This window comes from Phyllostomus discolor, chromosome 12, assembly GCF_004126475.2.
Source record: "Phyllostomus discolor isolate MPI-MPIP mPhyDis1 chromosome 12, mPhyDis1.pri.v3, whole genome shotgun sequence".
Lineage (NCBI taxonomy): Eukaryota > Metazoa > Chordata > Mammalia > Chiroptera > Phyllostomidae > Phyllostomus > Phyllostomus discolor.
In genome coordinates this window covers 56,504,406-56,530,431 of record NC_040914.2, presented here as the reverse complement: position 1 = coordinate 56,530,431, position 26,026 = coordinate 56,504,406, and the positions used below count along the sequence as shown (strand labels likewise).

The window sequence follows — 26,026 nt, the reverse complement described above, 5'->3', positions numbered from 1 at the left end:
TTATCAGTTCAAGTAGGAGGTTTTTTTTAAAAAATCATGTTTGCCATTTCATCTGCCTGAGATTGTCTGATTTGCCTTGCTGGCTCTTGAATTTGTATACCAACCAGCCTCTTTAAAATCAGTGTATCTGTTGGTGGTGTGGGCATCTTATCTGTGTATATACTTGTGAAACAATAATATTTTGATGTACAGAGGCTGTCATCTGATTTGGTGAGGTTTAATCAACCCAAGAGCTGTAACATTGGTCCTCTCTCATTTCATTCCCATGGACGTTGTGATAACCAATAGATTGCTGCTGATCTCTGGGTTCCTGCCTCTGGGACCCACTTCGGATGTAACCGTGAGGAGAAAATTAGTTGAACCTGGCAACTTCCTAAGGAGACCGAGGGATGCCCTGTAGCTGCTTCTCCCCTGTGTTGCCGAAAACTGAATCTCCCTCACCACCTCACGGCACGGCACCAAGGGCTGGTACAGTTCCTTGTTCCGATCATATCCCAAGCTTTTATTTCCCAAGCTTTATGTCATATGCTATTCCCTCTTGTAAATATCATCCATCTTCGTGGTTTGGGAAGTCTTTTCCTTTTAGTCTTATTAGTAGGCAGAATATATAGATCTGATTTGGGGGTACCTCTTTGGAAAAGCATCACCAGAGAATAACACTTGTATTTGGAACCTTCGAATTCCTTCCTTGGCTACCTTTGCTGCCAAAGACAACTGCAAACGTTAGCACAGTGGTCGGTTGAGGGCTAAGCTCAGAGTCGGTGCCCAGTAAATGTTTCCTTGAAGTGTTTGCAATTAGCAAAGAGGGTGCGTTCTCAGTAAAAGGGAGCGGAGGGCAGGCTCTGATCAAATCCCAAGTCCGATACTGTAATGATCAACTTCAGTCTTCTCTGCAGAAGTTTTGTAAACTGCCCTGAATTTATTTTTAGACAGAGCGTCTCTCTCTTAAAAAAAATAGATTTTCTTCATGTTTCACAGAGTATATTTTTCTTCCTTTGAAATCATTTTAAAATGATATGGGGATATAAAAGTGACATGAGTCAGCTTGGTAGCAGTGAGAATGCCTCCAAAGCTAGACTTGCGTCAGGCATGCTATTCAACTGTATGTGATGCGAGGTTATATTTCATTGGGAAAAACTGCTCTAATTATGGAAGTGTTGCCTGTGTAACAGGGTCTGCTCCATTCCCTTGCTGGGGATGTCTAAAAACATTACCAAGAGAAATGTACTTTTTATCTCCTTTCTTTGCTCACATCCTCTTTTCTTTCTTTCTTTAATATACTTTTTATTTACATGGACTAGTTCATATTACCCTCTTGTGAATTGCGTATCTGGCTGTCTTAGAAGATAATTCTGCTCTCCTATATACTGCTCTTAATCAGGAAGGTACCTGGCCCTCACTTATACACACAGGGGAAAAATATATATATATATAAAATTCATTTCATGGTAAGGTGCTTTTGTGGATGTGTCTACTGATATTTTAAGCAAATTGAATATCTTGCAAAAAACAGTGAGTGGAATCTCTTCAATCCTTTCTATGTATATAATTAAGTGAAAATATTATCGAAGTATATTCATGTGCTATTAGCAGTAAGAATAATATTTTCGAGGCATTGTTCCCTCCTAGAGAGAGTAATGCATAAAATATGATTATCTGATTCCTGATGTGACACAAAAAACATAAAATATGCAGATGAGGAATGATGCAAACACCGTAGGGCAGGGGCTTCCTCGTCTCCGAAGTTGATACAACCACTACAAGGGCACACCGTACTCTTTATTTGTCTACTGCTGTTCCAGCTTGACAAACAGAATTTACCTTTTCTCTATCCGAACAGGTCCACCTTCAAAATGGGGATGCTCAGAAATAGAAAAAAAATGTATATCTATTTTTATTGTAATCAAACATACCTGCCCTTGAGTTTCTCTAATATATTGCAGCTGAAGATAGTCTCCTTTTTTTTCAATCTGTATAAGCAGTCTAGTTAATTTTCATAAACTCAATGGTCCTTGTGAAATCTCAGTAGTATTTTTGTCAAACGATCGCTTGCTTTTTGACTGCCTACCCCATCATCTGTGTCTGTAGTTCATGGTCACAGGGTCAGTGGGTCATGTTTAAGCTGTGAAGTCTGAGACACGAGAGAGAGCGACAGGGAAGGCACACTTGCGAGGTGGCTACTACACAGTCTAGTCTACTGGGCAGAGCCCTGACTGACCATGCTGGGATGCTTGGCTGCACCGCAGTCTCACTCTCACAGACTCCTCAGCCCTGGCTCTGTGATAGACCTGACTGTAACCACTCCCATCTTTCTTCAGCAAGAAGGGAGAACTTCTAGTTTCTAATGATCCTCAGTTCTGCCAAAACTCCTTGAAATGCATGGGAAAAGTTTGTTGAATACCTGCGTAAGAAGACACTACTTGAATCAGATCTCTAACTAGCATTATCTTTGCTGAGCTCCCTTCTGGATGTGTTTAGAAATCACCTTGACCTCTTCTTTGCACTAATAGGGACACCCTACTAGCCCAGTCTCACAGAGATATAGATGGTGATGAAATGCAATGGAATTTTTCCTGTTAGAAGAAATGTACCAGGTTGGGTTTTTTCATGAGTTGTTCTAACTTGGTTGAAGGTGAACAGTTCTGGTGTGGATGTGCATTCCTTGCCCTTGGCCTTCTCAGGAGAAGATGGTGATGGGCAATGCCACATCTTATGTCAAAAAGACTGGGTTGACGGAGGTGGGGGGTAAAAATACTGGCCTTTACAGGCCTAAGAAAACTATTAGAAGTCACTGATTGTATGTTAGCAGCACGTAGGGAAAGCTATTTGTGAAATACTATTTTATTTATACCTAACTTGGCTCATGCCATTAATTTTAAAATCAAGGGTTGGGAAAATATTATTTTATTTATTACCTGTCTACACAGAACACAGCAATAAATTGAAATAAAATCATTTTATAAAATCAGTTAAGATTCTTTGTTAAGCACATATAACATCCAATAAATACTATTATTTCTGATAAAGAGTTTTACATACCTTATCTTGTTTAATTTTTTCCTGCAATCCTTCCGTTAAGTAGTATTAAATAGAGTGCATCCGTTTCTTTCTCTCCCGCAACTGGAATAAATTCACCCAGGCCACTTATGTTGCAAATGATAGAACTGTGATTCTAAACTACTTCTGGCTGGGTCCAAAGTCAATGTTCTTAACCACTGTGCCTGGGAGCTCCCCACAGTTCATCTGTATTACAAACTTGCTAAGAATAAGATTGACTCCTATTGGTTGCCGTGATGTGGAGGGTGTTGCTGAGTTGCAACCTTGCAACCTCTGGAGTTCTCCAGATGAGATTCAAAAGTGGCCCCACACGCAAAGGGCCAGGAGACTGGAGAAATGGGCCAACCGCTCCACGTTGGTGGGTGGTGGTTTTAATCAGCAAGGGAACATACATAGGGAGTTGGACTTGGGCAGCCACAGACAAATAGCTCTCTGCACCCTCCTGGGAGAATCTTAAAAGTTTACATGGAGGCCTCAATGGGGTCTGGTACCGTGTTCGGTCTGTATGGTCTCGACAATGCATTGTTCTCTCCAGGCTGCATTCTTGAAGTGGCCCCTAGTGTAGGAACAGCGGGCATCGCCTACATCCCAAGGACCAGGAGAGGGTAAACTGCCTCCTCTGGTTGCCCGGGTCCAGATGGAGGGTCATTGGTGCTCCCATTCTCTCCATGGCCCCCTCCAACAAATAGTTAGTATAAATCGTTTTCATTGCTTCTGTCTCTGACTATTCCACTTGGAGCAGTGATTTAAAGTCAGCAAAGGGTGTGGCTTTTACATGAAGAAGGAGGGACTTAAAGTAGACTGGACCAATGTCTTCCAGACATTGCCCTGTCTTTGATGAGCTTCAACTTCCACTTATCTTTTTGAGATGATGATGATGATGATGATGATGATGATGTCAACACAGTTCTGCTCTAAGCAAGTTCAACACAATAGATTTATCTTCAATAACTTAATTAACCTCATCATTTGAAGAAAGTTTTTATAAATAAAGGCCCAGCTCTATAACTCTAGGAAAGGGACCTTATTTTGACCTTCTGGACTTTGTCACTAACCATGTTTCCCCCTTCTGAAATGCCTGTGAATTTTAGAAAAGCTTCTATGGCAAAAAAAGGTCCAGATTCCATCTTGGGAAAAAGAGAAGAGGTTTATTTATTTATTGTTGCCAAATAACCAATAATTATAGAACTTAAAGAAATTAATACTCCTAGCAGAAAAAGAGGAGCATGCCAGTAACTGAGCAAAATCAGTCTGACGGGTGTTATTTTGGCAAATGATTTGTTTTTGGGTAGACAGAGCTGGATAAGGAGACCATCTGAAGCTTAGAAAAAAATGATCAGAAGGACTGTGGCTGGGGGGAGAAAGAAACACACAAATACGTGTACAAGTTTGTGAACATGAAGCATTTAGATCCTGTTCCACCCAGGGAATCTGGTCAGGGAGCCCTGAAGGATTCTCTTGTATTATTTATACTCGGACACCTGCGTGTGCCATTCCTTTCCAAGATCCAAAACCCATTTCTACCTGTTCTGCTCTGGTCACCTGGTGCTCGGCCTGAATTGCGCTGGGCCACGCCCCTGAATCACATCCCCTGTGTTCCTGAAACACCACTTTGAATGCCGTGTGCATTTACCTGTTTTGAAACAGCCTGCTAATGGCTCTAAATTCAAGGTCAGAAATATTTTTAATATAAACTCTCTGGTCCTGTGTGTCATTTTTTTGCTTCCATGAAATATCGTGGCCACTAGGCCCAGTGAATAATAAAAGCATAATTTCCTGCCAACCACAATAATCTTCTGGATTGAATCCTAAAGCGTCTGTAAAAGCCCATTTTTATTTTAGACGTCACCTGTCTGTGTGTGGCTTATCATTTGGAACTTGACATTGTTTGCAAAACCAATGGTGCAGTATGTTTTTGCATAATGACTTACCATATTTGAGAATTGACTGAATTCACCTTGATCCAACACTGGGTCAGGAGAGTAAAATCCGGGTTGTAATTAGAACTGTCTCAGAAATGTGAGCGTGAATGTAAAGTCGGATTACAAGTATCTTACCCAAGAGAAGATAGCTTCTTATGGGGGAATTCGAAAGACTTTTTTATTTGGAGGAATTCCAGAGAGACTGTAAAATCTCTTCATCTCACTATCTGGGTGTAAATCAATGTAGCAGCATTATAATCAAGTGGCTTGCTTGGCCAGCCATACGTACTGTCGTTGGAAAATCTAGAAATGAATTGATTTTTTTAATCCAAGCTTTATACACCGCTGCGCAATTTCTTCTTCCTTGTATACAGTGAACTAGTTTGGGTATGCCGCTGCCATTTAAAATGTTTATTAATTCTGGTAACAGTCACATAACATGTGGCTGCATCTCAAGAATTCTTTAAAACTATTATTGGATCATCAAAGAGACAATGTGAGCTCTGCCCGTGACGGAGATGCAAGAATGTAAATAATGTGGTTCTAATTTTCCTAGTAGAGGTCCATTTCTCTCCAGGTGGCAGACTTTGCTGAAGTCAAGGGCAAGCCCCACCAGCTCCAGATAAAATGCTTGTGCACGGGGACATACCACCCAGTGGGGCAATTGTTCCCTTGTCACTCCTGAAGTTGATATGAAGTGTGGGAGGAATATTATGACATCATGCAAAATCCTATATATTCATACACTTCAGTGCAGGGTTTCCAAAAGTCTGATGTGTGTGTGGGCTTACATGCTCAGGGATAGTAAGTAGTTGATGGGCGTGGCTTTAAGTGATGCGAGCAGGAAGTGATATTCCCGCCATTGAATCCTTCAGGTCATCAAAAGGAGATGGTCTGAACCGGGAGCTGGTCTTACTCTCTGGAACCCCTGACGGTGGTCCTCAGATGGTGGTCCTCAAATCAGTAGCCTCTGCGTCACAGGAGAGATGATTAGAAATGCAAAGTCGCATGTCCCCATCCCTAGATTCACTGGTTCAGAATCTGCATTTTATCTGAATGTATACTCAAGTCTGAGAAGCGCCCCACCAGGCCTGTCCTGAAGGTAACTCCTACAGGACGCATCAGAGCTGATTTCCAAATATTTAGAAAGTTCCCCAGAGCTGGTTCATGGTCATCCTAAGTGTGAGGTTGGTCATGGTAGAAATATTTCTATCATGGGAATCAGATCAGGCATTTTTTTGAATTTTCTTTTCGAGAGCTACTTATTAAATACTTAACAGCACACTCTTGCCTCTCATTGTGACTGGTCTGCCCTTTTAACCAGCAAAACACACCTTTGACTGAGGTGTGATGCTGGGCTTTGACAGTGTCTGGAGTTAGGAGAAAATAAAACAGTGCTTATCATACCGATTTCTCTGTGCTTCCGTTTGCTTTTCCCTAAAATGGGAATAATATTAAAGGCATAGTAACGCATACATTAGAGGGCTATTTTGAAGAGGAGATATAAATACACACATGTGTGCAACACCTAATGCGTGCAGGTACACATTGGTCTATAGTCTTTGTTGATGCCTTACCATATCCAGACATATAGTAAGTGTGTGTGTGTGTGTGTGTGTGTATGAGTGTGTGTCTAGTCTGTCTTGTTGATGGACCATTACCCAAACATTTCCTAAGTGTTTGGCATTCACTTCTATGTTTTGCAGAACATAATATTGGCTTTCCATTCTTAAGGAAATATTTTAAAAACAGAAACTGTTTCAATAAAATTTGAAGCGATAGTACAAGCGATTCAAGAACATGGCCACATTTGAGGAGGAGGTATAAGAGTATTTCAGGTGCTAGAAGCTTTGCACAGGGGGCCTGGTGGGAATGGCCAACAGGGAGGCAGAAGGGTCCCTGCAGAGTTGGACTAATTTCTTCCTGGAGGCCTGCCAGGGCCCTGCCACCAACCACAGGACACTGGCCAAGTTGTTTCCCCTTTTCTCTGGAAAACGAGGGGGAACATTGGAATAGCACTTATCTGCCTCCCATACCCTCTCTGTGGGAGGGGATGTATTTTTCTCCACAAAGCTTTGGGGAAATCAAACAGGCTCTTCTCTTCACCAAGAACTGGCAGCGAAGAAGGCGCCCTAGTCGATAAGTACTCTGCAGCCGCCAGGGCTAGGGTGAATGTGCTGGGCGGGGAGGAGATGCTGTGCTCACGGATTGGATGAGCTAGTGAGTCGATGATGTGAAAGCTGCCCTAGGTGCCGATTCATTCAGAGATCCTGGACTAGTCAGCGGTCTTGTTCCTGTCCATTGCTCGACTTAAATGTCCTCTCATGCCTCCCCCTCCCCAGCTGGGTAATCACGTCTCAATAGGTAGAGGACACGTCCTCCAGGAAGCCTACCGCCATGCTGCCAAGATGAGCATCATATCCATCACTCTGTGTGCCCCCCACTTTTCTCAGACGGTGTTTCACTGAACATTGGAGGTATATATTCTTAGTCCTTACCCTTTAGACTCTTTGCTTCCTGGAGGCAAGCTCTCTGACCCGGTTGCCTTTCTATTCCCAGTATCGGGACGCAGTATTATGCTCATCAGATATTTATACAACGAGAGGAGGGGCTGTGGTCGGAAAGAGAATTTTGGAGTTAGATTGCCCAGCTTGAAATAATGACCTGCTTATTGGAGGTATTCTTTGCGCAAGTCATTTAACTATTCTGTGCCTCAGTTTTGAATAGTGCAAGGCTTACTGAGCTTTCTCTAATTGTAAGATATTGTGTTAATGGATGTTATCTTGGGCTCTTGCCTATACTTATTAATCCTTTCTCTCTGACTCCTGAAGTTTTGGCATTGTATGAAATTGTCTCAGGGTCTGTTACTACTTCCTATCTCATTCTGGCGAGTTCAGGAAGGACACCCATCAGGTCACATTTCATCCTGAGTGCTACTTGATGGCTTCCATCACACAAGTGTCTATTATGAGTATAAATTGGGATTAAACATCCCTATCCCCACATCATTAACAACACAGCAGGTGCCAGAGTATACTTGCAGAGGATTTGGCACAATTTAAAAACAATGGTACCTTCCAGCTTTTCCTAATAGCTTTACCAGGATTGTAATCTTTTCATCCTCTGGGTAGGTATTATTATTATAGTTACTGTTATTGTCTTTAGCTGGTCCCCCGTTAGACAACTGGTGAGTGTGGTTTTTTTTTTAACTAGAATTCAAATTCCTGGCAGAATTCAAAATCTCCTGGTGCTGCCCAGAAGAAACAATCACACACATCTTAAGATTCTGCCTCTTCACACTCAGTCCAGGGGTCTTGAGCATACAGGCCTAGCCCACCCTGCAGCAGGGTGTCTTTGTAGCAAGCAGGAAGTCTCCTTTGCCTGAGCAGCGTTGAGGCTGAGGTCCCACGACTAGAATGAGCTCCACCTTATGCATAAAATGGTCCAGCCCCTTCCTCATCAGCACCACCCCCACCCTCCCACATACCACTGCGGGAAGGCTGTGACTGCTTCTCTGGTGCTCCAGGACCTTGCTAACCCCCTCTGCAGGGGTCACACAGCTTACTTCTTGGCTTGTTTGTCTCACTTTCTCACCAAACCCCCCCCACCCCAGGGCGGGGACCATGACAGCGCCGCCTTCATAGTTTAGTGAGTGCTTCCCATGGCTAGTGGGTGCTTCCCGTGTTCTGGCCACTTTACATGCATCTTATCTCTGAATCACCCTTCTGCCCGGAGAGTTGGAATTATCCTTGTCATTTGGCAGAAGATGAAACAGAAGCTCAGAGAACTCCAGCTTGTCTTCCGTCATGACAGGGGACAATGGGAGAGCTGGGACTCAGATCCAGGCTTTCCTGCCCCCACAACAGACACCCCGCAGCACTGCCACACTCCTTCCTCAGCGCTGTCCTGGCCCCGCAGACAGGAGAGGTTGTGGCATGGGATGTATGTGCTATCAACGCTTAGTAAATACGTGGACTGGCAATTCAGAAATGTTTTAACATGTTGGAATCACTTATCAAGACCTTTTGAGTGTTGCTTTGAAGCCTGCCTAGGCCTGTTCTCACACTAGGATGAGAAGGGGTCCTGGCGGCAATGCACTGGAAAGGGAGGCTTGACTTCCCCTCGTGTGCCGCTCGCTGTCCCAGGGAAAGTGGGGACGTTCTGAGCTGGTTCCCTATTGAAAGCTTCTCACCAGTTTCCGAAATGGCTGCTGCGAGCGAGGGCTCCTGCATTCACCCCTAGGGTAGAGCCACTTTGGGGGTACGGAGTCCTAGGGATTGATCTGAGCCCAGGCGGAATGTGACAAGCAGATCAGATGCCGCTTGCGCGGGCAGCAGGAGCTGGGTCTGCCCTTGGCAGCTAGCTTCACTCTGCCCACACACTAACCCCCCACCCCGATGCCAGTGGCTTTCTTGCCTTCCCACCCTGAGACAGGATGGCCCCAGGAACCCACAGGAGAAAGGTTCCCCACCTCTTTATGTGTGAAAGGAGCCACACCATTGCTAGCGGTGCCCCGGGGAATTATTTTTCCTATTTCATTTGATTCAGCAAGGCTTCTGTCTAGGATCTGCCGTGAACATTCCTTTTTTTTAAAATAATTTTTTTGAGAGGGAAGAAACACGTTTTGCCACGCTGAAGGTAAGCAAAAAAAATGTATTTGACACCTGAGGTAATGGGGGTATTTTTTGGGGGGCCCATCCCTTTCTGAATCTCTTCAACTGAAAATTGTATTTTTACTATCTCCTGCTCCCCAAGGAGCTTTTCATCATTTAAATCTCCAGCTCAACTGTGCATTCGGGATGGGAGTCCTGACACTGTCCTGATTATGGCACACAGACTGGACGTTACAGGGCTTCTCTCTGGGGGTGCTCTAATTTTATTCACTCATTATTAACATCCTGGCGGAGAGTTGCACCATGCACCCTGGGCTAGATGATCCCTTCTGATGGGTTGTGGCAGCTGAGACTCTTAAAATTTGGGGAAATGTCCCTTCCCATTCTCATGCCTCAATTAAAAAAAAACACACACACACACATATGAAAGGCTAGTATCCTCACATGATTCAGCATAAAAGGAACTAGAACAGATCTTTACACTGGTAAAGAAAGAAAGAAAAAGGGAGGGAAAGGCAGAGGAAAAGAAGGAAAAAGAAAATGGTAGATGCATGCACCTTTTCCAAGAATACAAGAGGGCTTCCTCAGCACACACCCCGACTGGTATTAGAAAGAAAAAAGAATGTGAGACAAGTGAGTGGAAGGGATGGAGAGAAGGAGAGGAAGGCGGGAAGGAAAGGAAGAAAAGGGAGGGAGGAAGGGGAGGGAGGAGGGAGACAGAAGGAAGGGAGGGAAGGAAAAGCCAATTTCTATTATTGTAGTCTAAGCTATGTTTGATAAGTAACGTAGATAAAATATTAACACTAAACTCTAAACGAAGTTTGCAGAATAAAAGGGCTTGTTATTAGCCCATTTGCTCTGACTTCTCAGATCCACTTCCTTAAATCACGCTTCAGGAAACGGCTAGTGGTGTTCATTTACCTGATTATGAAAAGCCGAGATTTTGTTTTAAAACCTATTTCAGTGGACTTTTTTTTCTCTTTCTTCCCCCTTTTTAAAACATCGTTGCAGGGAATTTCAATGAAAAGGGAAGCCGATGGATCTTGGCCTCAGCAACTCCGCGTAGACGAGGTCCGCGTTGTCCCGTGAGCAGGGGGCAGACCCGTACAAGCAAGCGAAGGCGCGGCCCAGCGTGATGAAGCGGATGGCTGCGGACCGGAGGCAGAGCAAGTAATCGTCTCATTTCCGTGGTGATTTGCTTAACTGGTGGGACCATGCCAGAACGGCTCGTGCCAATGCTCCTGGATCTCTGGACCCCTCTAATGATATTATGGATTACTCTCCCCCCTTGCATCTACGCGGCTCCACTGGATCAGTCTCAAGGGGCCGTGAGTGGATCCCGTTTGGAACTAAACAGGCTGAGCGAAGAACAGCGGATTTTGAACCGCTCCAAAAGAGGCTGGGTTTGGAACCAAATGTTTGTCCTGGAAGAGTTTTCTGGACCTGAACCGATTCTCGTTGGCCGGGTAAGCTTTGTTTTTGAGATCCGCACTTCAGGATCTGTTCCTCGTCTTTCGATCTTAAAGTCAGGCGTGTCACAGCTGCTGACACACTTTGCTGTGAGTCCTTCCGGCCAGATGGTTTGTTCGTTTACCTATTGGCTTCCCTAGGAATATGAATAATCTCGTGGTAACGGGTCTCAATGGAGACAGGCTGTTCTGGGGAGAAAGCTCATCTCCCCCATGCCTTCCACCCCATCATAGCCACAATAATACTTGTGTAATACGCACAGAAATAAGATGTTCTGTCTCATTTCATGCAAGACAGCCCTCACTTACAGTGCCTGGAGAGGCATGCATTTTTTCCCCCGTTTGAATTCATACCACCTTGATTCTTAAACTGTTATTACTTTGTTTCATTTTATTTTGAGGCCATGTTTCTCCGATTTCGGGTAGAGTTTCTTCCTTTTGCGTGTCCGTGTTTTGCTATGTCACTCATTAACCCGGGATCAAGAAAGGGGAATTTCTGGCCTGGAGGCTTGACAGTGCTTTGTACTACAAAGTTCGATAAACTTGGCAGTGGGAACCTCGTTCATTCACTGTCAGATGGAATCCAATATATAGAATCCAAATTGTACTGTCGTGGCGTATGTGAGTGCATGTGGTAGACTGGATTTACATTTGTTTAGTTGTTGTTGGCAGGTTAGACTCGAGTTTCTGGTGCAGATCAGGGCTGCCTGCTTCCCTGAGTCACACTGTGGGTTACCCAAGACCATGCGTGTTGATTCCTCAAACCCGTTCATGAGCTTCTGTTCATTTTGATACACACCGACTTCGTAGGTAGAATTCCAGTGACAAGTCTGCCAATGGCTGATTTTCCTGATAAGTCAGTCACATTCGAAAGTGAATTACGCCAATATTTTTTCGTTTGCCAAATGCAGCAATTTAGAAGAAAAATAGGCAGGGGATTAAATGTTGATCTTTAAGACTTAAGTTAACTCTTCGTTCCTGTTTTGCTGGGAGCTTCTGATTGCATTTCTGCTTCTACCTTGCAAAGCAAATCGAGCTTGTCCAGGGGCTGTTTTCTCATTTTATATAGTTCTCCTTGGGCAGAGGAGCCCTGGGTAAGGAGGTACAAGTCATTCAAAGAACGTTTAGTGGACCCTTTCTATGGGCCCAATGCTCTTTTAGGCACACAGCGATGATTCCTGCCTTCAAGGAACTCACATTCTGGCCGGTATTGGGTGTTTTCTATAATAGTGTTGAGTACTGTTATAAAAGCACATTGTGGGTATAATTCTATTCCAACAATAGTTCCCTCCCCCGTCCTCTGTGCACATGTATGTATACCTTTATTTCATGAGTCCAAAGGACAAAAATCTCTGAAGGAACTTTTTGTATGCTTGACACAAACTCAGGCAGCAGAAGTGACTTGGAGCTATTTATAGTCATAATACAGCCCAGTAGTCTTGCTGTTCCTATATTTGCCAGCAGAAATGTTAATGTGTTTGATTACAGGGCGCTGCCCCAGACCCTACTGAGGATGTTACTTACTGTAGAGTTTTTATACCTTGACATGTTCCTAAATGTGAAAAATTCTGAATTCCAAAACTCATTTGGTCCAGTGGGTTTTGGATACAGACTTCTTTTTAAAAATTAATTAATTAATAATTACTTTATTGTTGTTCAATTATTATTGTCTGCATTTTCCCCTCACCACTCCCCCCACCCCAGCCAACCCCACCTCCCACAGCCCCACCCCCCCACTTCCACCCTCCCCCTTGGTTTTGTCCAGTGTCCTTTATAGTAGTCCCCTCTGGCTATTGTTAGATTGTTCTTAATTTCAATATCTCTGGTTATATTTTGTTTGCTTTTTCCTTTTGTTGATGAATACAGATGTCTTGACCAGCATCATTTTTTTGTAAGTACAGGAACTAAGACTTAGATGGATTCATAAAGCAAACCAAGATCATAGAGCTAGTAAATGACCTGAGTTTGAATCGGGCTGGAGATTCCCAAAGCCATCATTTTACTCACCATATCCTATTGTACCTTAGTCACTAGCTTCCATGTGTTTAAACTATAATTTGCACTTAAGAGTTACTGAGCATTGAATGTAGGGTCCTTAAATTCTTACTTTCTGGATATTCAGAACTTCTTTAGCCAGCTGAAAGGCAAATCACTTCATACGACATGAAATTCAGGATAATTTCATTGTGCATGATCCATAGACATCTTCTCCCTGTTTCTATTAGTTAACTCTTTTTTAAAATTTTTTAAAAAGATTTTATTTATTTTTAGAGAGGGAAGGGAGGGAAGGGGGAGAGAGAGAGAGAGAGAGAGAGAGAGAGAGAGAGAGAGAGACATCAATGTGCGGTTGCTGGGGGTCATGGCCTGCAACCCAGGCATGTACCCTGATTGGGAATCGAACCTGCGACACTTTGGTTCACAGCCCGTGCTCAATCCACTGAGCTACGCCAGCCAGGGCTATTAGTTAACTCTTCATGGAGGTACCTCATCACACCGATGGTATCTTGTGTCATATAAATAAACAAGCATGCCATTCCCAGGAGAACTTTTCCCTTTTATCTGAATAGAAGAAGTAATGAAATTGGGTTTTGTGTTGGACTCATAGCCTCTGACGACTAAATTCACTTCCATTCTTTGAATGAAGTAATACAGGCATTCAGCATCTTTTGTGACTTAGTAACACTCAAGAAATTCATGCTTTTTTGAATGGCAGAAATGTTGCTAATGATCCCCCAGGACTTTGAAATAACCAAAATACTCATACATGTAGATGACTGATTTTCTGCATTCTCACTCTCTCTCTCTCTCTCTCTCTCTCTCTCTCTCTCCCTCCCTTTCTCTCTCTTCTTTCCTTCATATTTTAATCCTCACCCAAGGACATGATCATTGATTTTAGAGAGGTGGGAAGGGAAGGGGGCAGAGACAAAAAGAGATATTGATGTGAGAAAAAACATTGATTGGTTGCCTCTCGTACGCCCCCAACTGGGGACTGAACCTGCGAACCAGGTATGCACCCTAACTGGGAATCGAACCCACAGACATTCAGTGTATGGGACGAAGCACCAACCAATGGAGCCACCAGGCAAGGGCAATCAATTAACTCTTTTCCTCTCCCTACCCTGGCTAATTCCCAAACAATTGCTAAATCAGAGCTAAACTTATTTTCTGAATAAACTTTTCCACAAATACTTCTGATCGTCCATATTTCCCCTTAAAGAAAAGTGCTCCTGAATTATTGCAGCTTAGCCGTCAAGGATCTTGGGTTGTAGCGAAGCCAAAGAGACATCTCAGGTGACTGCTTCTGATTACAAGGCAGGCTGAGTGTGGGGGCGACCGTATCAGGGTGCCCGCCGGTGCTTCACAGCATTTTAGCTCTGTGCACACTCTTCCATATCCGACTCGGAACCACTTCATCACTGGGCTTCTCCCCAGGAACTGGCTGGGAAGCATTCGTTACTTTCGAACATACCTGCTCTTTAAAAGGCCCTCCTGTGAATCTCGATGGTGAGGGCCTTTGGCCCAGCAGACGGAGTTCAAGCTCAAGGGCAGAGCTGTTGTTGAGTGATTGACTCTTCACGCATACCCCGACGTCCTCCATCGTGTCCTTTTCCTGTACTGGGTGGCAGCTGGATGCAGAGCAAGAGCTTACCCTGAGAGATGCACTCCGCAGAGCTTCCAGTATTGGCTCTGCCATTTCCTGGGCGTTAAGCTTGGGAAAGTTACTAACGCTTTAAGGGTTATGCAAGTAGGATACATAATAAGAGTAAATAAAATAATGTATGCATGGTGCCTGCACATAATTATAGCCGTGATTATATTAATTGCACGTGTGTGCATGTATAGTTGGAGTGGTGGACAAACTGAAAATTACATCACGAAGTGAGCAAAGCCCTTTCAATTAGCCCTGGTTGCTTCAGGGCGAAAGCGATTTTTAGATGTGTCCTGAAGGGTGACTCTCGCTTATCCTGGAGGGGTGGGGTGGAGTTGGAAGTTAGGTGCCCCAGCTGGACAGAAAGGTCTATGCAGTGTCACAGGGGTAGGGTGGGACTGCTGAGGGGCCCTCGGGTCCGAAGCAATAGAAAAGCCTGTGTATTTCCTGTTGAATTAAAATGAAGTTGAAGCTGAAAGCCGTATTTGTAAAGAAGCCTTCCCTGCCCCGTTCTGTCTGAAATACAACGGCCCCATTTTCAGTATTTTATATCCTTTGACCATGCTTTAATTTTAGTTCTTCCTGGTGACCATTATCTCATGTTCTCTATTCTTTATCTTGTTTATGATTTTACTAGAGTGTGAATTCTACAAAGAAAGGTTGATTTGTCTCTTTTCTTCTTCACCGTGTATCCCCAGGATCTAGAACATGCCCTGCACACAGGAAGTGGTGCTCAGTAAATAACTGTGCATGAATTAACAGATTCATAATTTACCTAGGCAATGGAGGAATTTACAAAAGTAATGTAAATTCCACCAGATTTACTGCAAACAGCATTTTCAATAAAGAGAACACCAATGCATTGCTTTCATGCTCTCTCTTTCTTGATAGTGTTTTATAGACCAGCCGGGTAGTTTAAACATTGTTTCAATCTCTTGAATTTAAAAAAATCTTCCGTGGAGGAAGTGACAGTGGACAAGGTGACTTAACTTAAACAACTCTCTGTGTGGAGGCTGCAGGCTCCCCTCTCTGGGGGCTGTCCCCCTTACCGGCTGGTTACCGATGGCAGACCATTGCAGGGTGGGGATTCCATTGTCTTCCCATCTGTGTGCAAACTTACATTCGTATTTATAGCCCCAAGTACCCCAAGAGTCTTCTTTCCAAAATTCTGCAAAGCAAACAGACTCCAGTTCTCTGTAGATCAGGGCGGTTCGGAGCCTGTTCATAAACACATGCATGCTTAGCATCCCACATGGCCCAGGACCTGCAGGGTTGCCTTTCTCTGCCAACACGGCCAGGCAATAAGCTGGTGCACCGAGCCCTTACCCTGTGTGCTTATTTGTTCCGCTCTCAGGCAAGAGAGAGAGAAAACCCACGGTGGTTTTTATAAATCTTGCAACTGAGACCAAAAAGAGTATCATGGTGATAAAATGTGCACGGGCTCTTTTATAGCGACAGCTTGACAGCATCCTGAGGGCCCTTCACTGGGAGCCACCACGATGGTCCCTCTAGGCATGCTACAAATATTTGTTGAGCACCTACTATTGGCTAAGAGTTTTCACCTATGGATTCTCAGGTCTGAGCAAACAAATGCATACCTCCTGTCAGGGAGCTAATACGCTGCTAGGGGAAGACAGACATTAAAAAAATAATTGCGAAACTAATTGCGAGAACAAAGATCACATTAATACAGAGATAAGCACTCTGAGATGAAGGAACATGGTTCTGTGGACGCTCGTACAGTGGAAGCTGTCCTATGCTACGGAGTGATGGCATCTCCCCTAAGCGAATAACCTGTGAGCTGAGCAGCCATAACCAAGTGGACCAGGATGCAGGAATAAAAAGAGAGAGCATTCCCAACAGAGGAAGTCACGTGTGCGGGAAGCTATTTGAGCAGCCGGGAGAGGGTGGGCGTAACTGGAAGATGGAGAACTGGGGCTGGACTCTTCAGAGTCACAGTGGAAAGGTAGGCAAGGCCTGGAGATCTGGCTTCTTTCTTTCCTCTCTGCTGCGAAGTAGCCAAAAGAGAAAGTCACATGGCTTCTCTTGGCCACACATCTTCCCCTGTATTGAATAATTATATAGGGAATTGCAGAATTGTATTTAAGACACACATCCCTGTGGAGTGGGGGGCGGAGGGAGAGTAACGTTAAAAAATGTGTGTAACACCTATCAATTTTCGGTCGAAGTTCCTTAGACGCTCGTTGTGGTTGTGTGATCCTCAGTTCTTCCGACTGCTTTATTTTGAGAGCAGACAGGTTTGCTGTCGGGGTGGTCAGAGATCTGTCATAAATCCTCTCTCTTACATAAATTCCTCTGCTCCCTTTCTCCCCGTCTTCCCTCCTACCTGGGCCTGTGAACAGTTCCTTATTTGGATATAACTCTCTGGATGGTGCTGCCACATCTATTTATAATTCTCTCCCTCCAAGGCACTGACTCATTTTCTCTCTTTAAACGTGACCTTCTAACCTCCCCTCTCCCCTGTAACTTGGAAATCGTTGGGGTGGTACTTAGTATGAAGGACACAGGATGCCAAATAATTACACTGTATTACAGTTTACGGTGTCAGCGGCTGGGAGGAAAATTGCATTTGACATGCCATTATTTTTGCTGGCTGTTTGCATGTTAAGAGCGCTGGGCTACGCAGCCACAGCCAAATTGTCTCTTCGGCCTTGCGAGAACAATTCACTGTCAGTTTTGCGAAGCTTCTGCCTCCTCAGACAGAGCCTTGTGCACCAATAATTTGGCAGGGATGCAAGTCAGCATCGCATGTCTCAATCTGGCCCAGCGACGAGGCTTGCCTGCTGCTTGCCCAGTGTCCCAAGCTGCAAACAGCAGGCACCCCAGAGCTGTTGGAAATCTTTCGATGCTGATATAAATAAATGGAATAATATTAGTCTTGTAAGTCAGCAGAAACCCTAACCACACACACACACACACACACACACACACACAAATGCACGTGTGCAGTCTGTTAGCTGAGTTTCTACGCGAGTCCCTCCCTACTCACCTCATCAGGTGAGTGGGCCCTCAGCCTGTTTATCTCGTTCCCTGGCACGGGACCAGATGGGAGTGCATGTAATCCGTGCTCACCTCCGTAGAGGCCCTGAAAACTAACTCACTCAGACTTCTCGGGAGAGGAGTCCTGCATTTTTCGCAGGTTCTCTTAGGGTCATCTTATTGAGGCAGCTCGTTTTCCAACTTGAAGCAAACTGAATGTAGCCATAGGTGTATGGGCGATTATGTAAGCTTATTTTATGAATAAGTGGTAATAAGGTAGTCAGTATGAAAATAAAAGAAAATAGAAAATTGATTCCCAGCACAAACTTGAAGCCAAAGGTCACAGGGAAGAACTGGGCAAACTAATGGTTAACAACTTGAAAGAATTTTGCTGTATAGTTAGTTACATGACACAATAGTGTGAATCATTAGAAATTATTAAGATGTATAACCTGGAAACGTGATTGCAACAGAGTAAATGTCAGAGGCAAGATGTAAAATGTGTGTAAAATATAATTCAAAAGTACAAGTGTGATATGAACAGAGTACCTGGCACATATCTATTTATATATGTATGTATGCATAAAATATGTATATGTTCAAACATTTACAAAAGTAATGAACCCCTATGCGCCCATCACCGTGATCATCCATATTCAACACTCTTCGCTATTCTGCTATTTTTTTAATTACCCCCTTCTCTTGATTGTAAAAATTAATGTAAGCAGAATCTTTATTATATCTATAACCACTACATACTGTTTTTGGTGTACAAAGATATCCCCCATTGAAAATAACTTAAGATCATTACAAAAACCTAAATGTGTGATTATAGCTAATGAATTAATTATATTCCATTAACACGCATTAAAAACAAAATGAGTTAATTCCTGATATTGATTCCTATTAATAACTATACCGCAAATCAATAAAGCACAACCTGTAAGAAAGTACACTAATATATTAAAACTTTTTTCCAATATGTATGATTAGATTATCAGGTGTCTTTACTTCATAATTTTTCTCTTGCATGTTATTTCCTAGGATATGCTACTATTGCATTATAAAACAAAATAAAATAGGGGAAAATAAATGACAGTGTTATATTGTTCCATTGTCTTCAAATCAGGGCGATCTATTCATAGCAAATTCAGGGGGACCATTATTTAATGTGAAACTCATTTAGTAAATAGAATCTTTATTTTTCAAAAGTGCACCTGTGACATACGCTTGGAAGGCCATTCTCATCAATTCATAAATTAAAGTGCTGGAAAATGTAACCATTTTTGTGGAACTATGGAGACAGGAAGAACAGCCACAGCCTAGCTATGCGGCTGCAGGCAAGTCAAACGATTCTTGTTATCACGGGGCAGCCCACGCAGTAACCAGAAATGATGTTATTTCTGATATGGAAGTGGGAACTGTCCTTGGAAACCAGTGGGCCTGCCTGCGGTTTGTAACCTTTCAATAAATGAAAAGTTATTTATGGAATTATGCCATGAAGAAAGAGAAACGTGTTATAGCGTTAACTTGGCTATGCGACTTTTTAAAAACAGTAGTTCCTTTAACATTTCAGCATGTTTTATCTAAACATATTATTTCCATTCGAGTTACTTTACTGCTGTACACACCCGCACCCCCCCACACACACAGACACCCACGCATTTTGGCCTTGTTTGGTCACGCATCCTCTTGTTTCCGGCTCAGTCTCCAAGTGCTTTGAAATACAAGGAAGGCAGTCTTATCAACATTCGAAGACCTGGATAGTCAGTGAGGATGTGGTATGTTTTCTCATCAGCAGTGGCTTCCTCACCTCACATATCAGAGCATGTAGATGCTGTGTCGGGGGGGGGGAGAAATAAACACACTGTATTTTCATTCAAAGTGAGGCTCTGCAGACCAGCAGCAGCAGCAGCAGCACCTGGCGGCTAGTTAGGAATGCAGAATGTCACTCACTGCCCGTGTCCCCAACTTACCAAACCAGAAGCTGCATCTTTACCATTATCTCTGGGGAAGGCCTTTGCACGTGAAAGCATTCAAATGAGAACGTATTGTTTTTAAAGAAATCCATCTATCACCAAGCTCAAATCACGTTTGTAGCAGGCTGAGTCAAGTTTGAATACCACTCAGAGGAAAGGGTCGTGGGGCCTGATGTTTGGAAGAGCCCTGGGCAAGGATTTTGGTAGAAGCTGCTGCTTATCTCATTTGACCCCCATGTGGTAGGTGCAGGACACCATAGGCTGTGACATCAATTTGCAAATGGGACACCTTTCTGCCACAGGTGATGGTGGGGGCAAGAGCCTGTGGACCCCCCAAGCTCCACGAGTTAACAGAAGTTCTTCCCTGCTCAGATCCATGAGCTGTTCTTCCTCTTCTTTCTTCTGCTTCTCCTCCTTTTCTCTTCTGCTTTTCCTTCTCACCCACCCCTCCTCCTCCTTTTTCACCTTCCCCTCTGCCCCCGCATGTATTTACCACAACGGGCAGATGTGCTCTGAAATTTACAGAATATCAAATATCACTGGGCTTCCGCAGGAATCAATAGCGAATCCAAATGAGCTTGATCAGAGAGCTGAGGAATACTGGGGCAACAGCAGGGAATACAACACTGGATGCATCTTTCTGTTTCTCTAATCCTAAAAAGCCCACCTGCCTGGCAGCGATCTTTATTGCCATGACTATAAAGTGAAAACCAGGAAACTCATGACGTTGTCCAGGGACGTTAAAGTGGTGGGGGAGGAGAAAGGAGGTCTTAATTAACCAAAATAAACAGGTACTATTATTAAGTGTTTACATCAGACACTTTATAAAGTTTGCTTGTTTGGTTCTCATAGCCATCCTCTGTTCCTTGCTAGACCGGGAGAGAGTCACTGAAAGGAAGAGTTATTTGCATTAGAAATTATAGTTTAGACAAATAGTGGATAAATGGTGAAGCCAGGAGTCAAACCTGGGTATGGCAATCCCAGTTTGTTCCAGTAGCCATGGCAACACATCAGCTCATGTGAACCCCAGGTGGGCGGTTCTCAGTGAGCTGGACTGCCACCCCAACTTGCAGGTAAGAAAAGTAGGACTCACTGAATTAAACCAAGGTATGGTCTCGTGACTACAATGTAAACAATTTAGTGAGATTGGAATAGACACAGCTGCCTGTCTAATTGCAGAGCCACCATAGTGATTCCTTTGCACGCATCTTTAAATGCTTTGCTCGTCACAGCCAGAGGTGGATATAAATCGTCTGAGAGAGGAAACGTGTCCTTGAGACTTATGCATGTGGTGCCTCTTATTTCCTGTCTGGGGAGATGAAGCTTTGACAGTCTGGGCCTGAGCAAGGCCAGGACCATGGGCAAAATGACTGTGGATTGTTCTTCAAATACAGGGGCTAGTGTAGCACCTGACTGTCTTCTTTGCTTTCCCATTTTAAAGTACATATTTAAAATGATTCTGATGATGAAGTAAGAGAAAAATGATGTAGAAGAAGGGACAGCAAAAGGAGGGGATTTTTTTTTTTGTAATCCTCACCTAAGGAGATGTTTATTGATTTTAGAGAGAGAGGCAGAGGGGAAAAGAGAGAGAGAGAGAGAGGGGGAGAGAGAGAGAGAGAGGGAGAAGCATTGATACAAGAGAGAAACATCCATCAGCTATCAGCTGCTTCCGGCCCTGACTGGGCAATGAACTGACAACTTGGGTATGTGCCTTAGCCAGGGACCAAACCCACAACCTTTTGGTGTACGGGATGATGCTCCATCCACCCAAGCTGCCTGGCCAGGGCAGAAGGAGAATATTTCTATTGAACTTTTCAGGTACCTGGCTACATCCTTTCAACATGTTTACAGACAGAGTTCTTCTCTCCCTTTGACAGACGAGAAAATGGACACTTTGCACTCAAGTACATTCTCACTGGTTAGGTGACTAGAGTGCAATGATTCTAGCTCCTGTCTAAGTTGAGCAGAATCCTTAACTACTCCGAGCAGCAACATTAAGTCAGAGAGTTCTGGAAGCTTCAGGCATGCCTGGGCAATTTTGCGGGTTCCTCTCAAACCGAGAATCACCAGGACAACAGTAAGAAGAGAGGAACCGTTGAGTGGAAACGGAAACCCTATCCACACAGACAGGAGCTAAAAGAAGACAAAAAGCTCGCGCCTTCCCATTCATTGAGCAAACTGTGTCCTTGCTGAGTTATTTAGTGCCAGTTCCTTGGACGCTTGAGAACGGAGCCGGTGGACAGGATCACAGAGACTCCAGGGTGGGATCTGCGGCTTACTCAGCTCTCCGCAGGGACTTCCCCGCTGCCTCTGCCACCTGCAAGAGTCTTCTCCAAGTGCACGTGTGCACTTCTCTGTTTCATCTCTGCCCTCTGAGTTCTCATCACGGTGACCTTCCTGAGGACAGTGCTGCTCCTGTCCTCTGCTACCGGTGCACTTTGGCCACAGAGAATAATCCCACCCCTCACCCCTCTAGCAGATCCTTTGAGGACGTGTCATTTGGTGAAGGAGCCAACCTGGGGACTGCAAATGACCGAATCCTGTAACTCCTCAAAGCAAGCCAGACTCTCTAGCCACTCAAAGGCTTTATTTGGAATGTGGCAGGGTTATTTATAGTGGAGTTTTCTTTGCTTTTATTTATTTATTTATTTGTTTGTTTAGTGTGCTCCTGGGAACCCGAAAGTGGAAATGAATTTCGCATCGCAGTTTGCCTTTTGTCTTACTCTTGCGTGCCTGTGTGTGTCTGTGTGTGTGTGTGTGTGTGTGTCCCATTATTTCCCTCTTAGAGCCGTGCGGTTTTGACAGAACTCATCCTCTGATTGGGTCCCTGCCTTTGCAGGAACATTTATAATCAGCCTCGCGAGGGACTTTCAGAAATCATTATACATTTGCAACGGCTGGTCCTATTGATCACGGCCACTGTTTCTCTCGTCTCCTCTGCTTTTCTTGTCATTAGACTCACACTGTAAAGGTCTTAGGTATTTTTTATAGCTGAAGCCACAGTCCACATCCCAACTAGTCCTTGGGGAATGCATTTCAATGTTCCGAGCTTCTCTTCCGTACCACAAGTTCGAGAAAACAAGCAGAAAGGAGCCAGGAGATAAAATAATAAACACGGAGACGTGCCCCTCCCTGCACCCCGCCCCGAACATACAGATACACAAAAACAGAATGAGCTGGCGAGACAGGAAGGAAGAGACAGGAATGACATGGCCGAGCAGCAAAGAGAGAGGGAGACAGAAATTCTGAATTACAGAGAGACAGTCATGTCACCAATGACACAACATAAGAAAGGAGCCTTGAGGCAGAAAACATAGAAAGTGGGGAAGTTTCGTAGGAGCACAGAATTTAAAAAACCCTCAGAGGATCAGAAGCAGCGAGAGAAAAAGAAGGAGATAGACAATGAAGAGAGAAAAAGCAAACAGGGAGAAACCAGATGGAGTGGATTTGGGCCCACCGAATCCAAAGGGTTTGCTGTAGCCCCGGATGTTGGGCTTCTGCATGCCATGGCAACATTTCCAATTACATAGGCCTGCTTTTACCGGGAAGGAGGGCCGCTGATTCTGACGCGTGCGTGGCCTTTGCTGGACAAGGGTGGCCAGCAGGGACAGGCAGGGCTTCGGGACAATTTGAGCGAAGCCACAAACATGATGATCTTTCTTCCTTCTAAAGTTTTTTCCCAGAGACGCAGTTTGGCTTTTACGTTTATTTACTTCTCTTGTAATGGGTGCTGGAAACTAGATCTTGAGCATTTTGCTTCAAATCAGATATGAAGTGTAGTAATATAATAACGGGTCTTGTAGTGAAATCATCACACAGTTCATACTTCCGTCCTATGGCACTGAATTTACTTAGTCAACTATGTCCAAGGAGGTGGGGAAATGAGAAAGGATTATGAGTAAGCCCTTGGACAATTCATGTCTTCTCAGACTCTAAAATTATAGAATCGGCTTTTGAAACATTAGAAGAAAAAAACATGTTATTATAGTAGAATTTATATTTCTAGGATAAAAATTTAATTTATGCAAAGAATTTTAAATAATGTAAAATGGCCATAGAGAAGGCTGAAGGTTTCTATTTTGGTACTTTACAGATATATTTGAAGACCTATACGTTTCAATGGCTTGAGAAAGAGTTGGCAAGGTGGAAGGTGGAGAATATATACAGGCGGGACCAAGGGAACTAACACTTCTTCAATACCTGGTGCCTTTCAGCTGTAAAATAATCTCATTTAGCCTTTACTTGGACTGTGAGATAAGACTATGAACATCGCCCCCATGTCCCCTTAACAGATAAGGAAACTCAGGTTCAGAAAGACTTAGTCACTGTCCCAGAGTGGCCATGTCAGTGGGGACAGGGACAGGAAGGCAGAAGGAGCTCATTCCCAAACCTGTGCTCTTTCCCGCCTCCTCTCTTACTGCATTCGGTATTTTCGTATGTTCTTTGCACATGGGTGTGTTCTTACGGAATAGAGAAATGTCTTACTTTTATACGACACAATTGGCTCTTCCAAATATCTCTCTGCATCGTCCCAACAACCCAGAGAGCTAAGTAGGGTTCCCAAGATGATCCTGGACCCACGCTGGAAACCAGGTTCTTGGAGACGCTGTCTGGTGTTTTCTCAAACAACCTCACTGCCTGCCCAAAGTCTTCTTCGAGTCACTCAGCATCACAGAAGGTACAGTTTCCTTCTGTGGTGACTCACCTTCACGAGGAAGGCTGCTGAGATGACCACGTTTCCAGGTTGCACTGCCGAGCAGGACCCTTAACACATGGGCTCCCAAATCTGACAATGCACCACGCAGTCCCATGGTATACGTGATCTCCTAAATCCAGGGACTGCACTGCTTTCCTCCTTGCAATGGCAGATGCAGACTGAGAATTGGGTTAGCAACAGACATCCTCCCAGAGGGTGTCCCTGAATGAGGCTTTCAAAGGCATGTTCTGCCTTGTGAGCTCCTAGCATCTGCATCCCCCAGATTGTGTCCCTTGATGCAGCCTTGCGCTCCTGGTTCTGGGTGATGCATCATCCGGGTCAGGAAACCCCAAATGCAAGAATGCTGGAGAATTGTTTTGTGAGGGTGGGAGGCTGGCCTTTGTAGCTAAGTCTTTCTTTAGGAACGTTCACCAGGCTTGGGTCCGGGTGGCAGAAGGTAGAGTGTCGCTGTGTCACTTGGGAGGGCAACCCCGAGAGAGGCTTTTATCCTATGACCTGACGGAGAAGCTTGGTTGTATTTACAAAGGAAATCCGCAGCCCGGGAGCTGCTCCCTGTGATGTGATGGCGAAGGAAAAATCTGCATGCGAGGTGCCTCTCTTCTGAGAGAACTTTTCAGGGAGATGGAGACAGGATGTCTACTTTGGAACTGGGGACTTTGAAAAGTCTTTGCAAATGCATAATCCTCTGGCCCTGCTCGTCAGCAAGTTCCACAAGGTTCCGGCGTTTTCTTTTAGGTTTTCTGAAAGTGTCAGCATAAGGAAAACTTTTCCAACTCATCCAGTAAGGGGTTGAGTTTTCATTTTCCCTCCCTTGCAAACAAAGCATTAATGTACCGAATATAGATTTCCCCTTCGGTGTTGAGTTCCACGCTGGCCCAGGCCACCTGAGAGGAACACCAATCAGGACTACTTTCTTTTGCACTGGGTAGGAGTCAAAATGATTCCCTGAAAGAACAATACAGTCGGGTACGACGAAGTGTTCTTGGCATACAAATACAGGCTCGCCACCGTCATAATAGTATGCATTGCAACGAAATATTAAATCTGTAACACCAGGTAAGGAGGTTGCATAAAAGGAATGTTATTAACACATACTTGATAAAAGCTATTACACTATAGTAACTTAGTGCTATTCACTTCCTATTTTCTGCAAAATTTCGAAAGGAATTGATCTTTCAATTCTTGAACAGGTGAAAAAAATCTGTAATTTGAAGTATTCGTTGGAGTAGACATTAACATTGGCACATTTTTTAAAAGATTTTATTTATTTATTTTTAGAGAGGGAAGGGAGGGGGAGAGAGAGAGATAGAGGGAGAGAGAAAGGGAGAGAGAGAGATCAATGTGCAGTTGCTGGGGCTGTGGCCTGCAACCCAGGCATGTGGCCTGACTGGGAATTGAACCTGTGATGCTTTGGTGTGCAGCCCGAGCTCAATCCACTGAGCTACGCCAGCCAGGGCTAACATTGGCACGTTTTATAAATATTGAATGGAATGAAACTTTGGATGCATACTTATTTAAGCACTTTTACAGCCCTTCCACACATACATGCCACGCAAACCCCATTTCCACTCAGACACTTAACTTTCCTACTAATGGATAATTATTAGGCTGAATGCTTCT

At 44.1% G+C, this 26,026-nt stretch overlaps 1 protein-coding gene across 1 annotated transcript in view; it reads left to right on the top strand.

Moving 5' to 3' along the window:
* CDH8 (cadherin 8) overlaps positions 1-26,026 on the top strand; it is a 337,946-nt gene that overhangs the window by 4,200 nt on the left and 307,720 nt on the right. The window contains exon 2 of the mRNA XM_028501803.2: positions 10,604-11,058. Coding sequence (XP_028357604.1) covers positions 10,807-11,058 — 252 coding nt within the window. The 5' untranslated portion in view covers positions 10,604-10,806. The remainder of the gene's footprint in view (positions 1-10,603; positions 11,059-26,026) is intronic.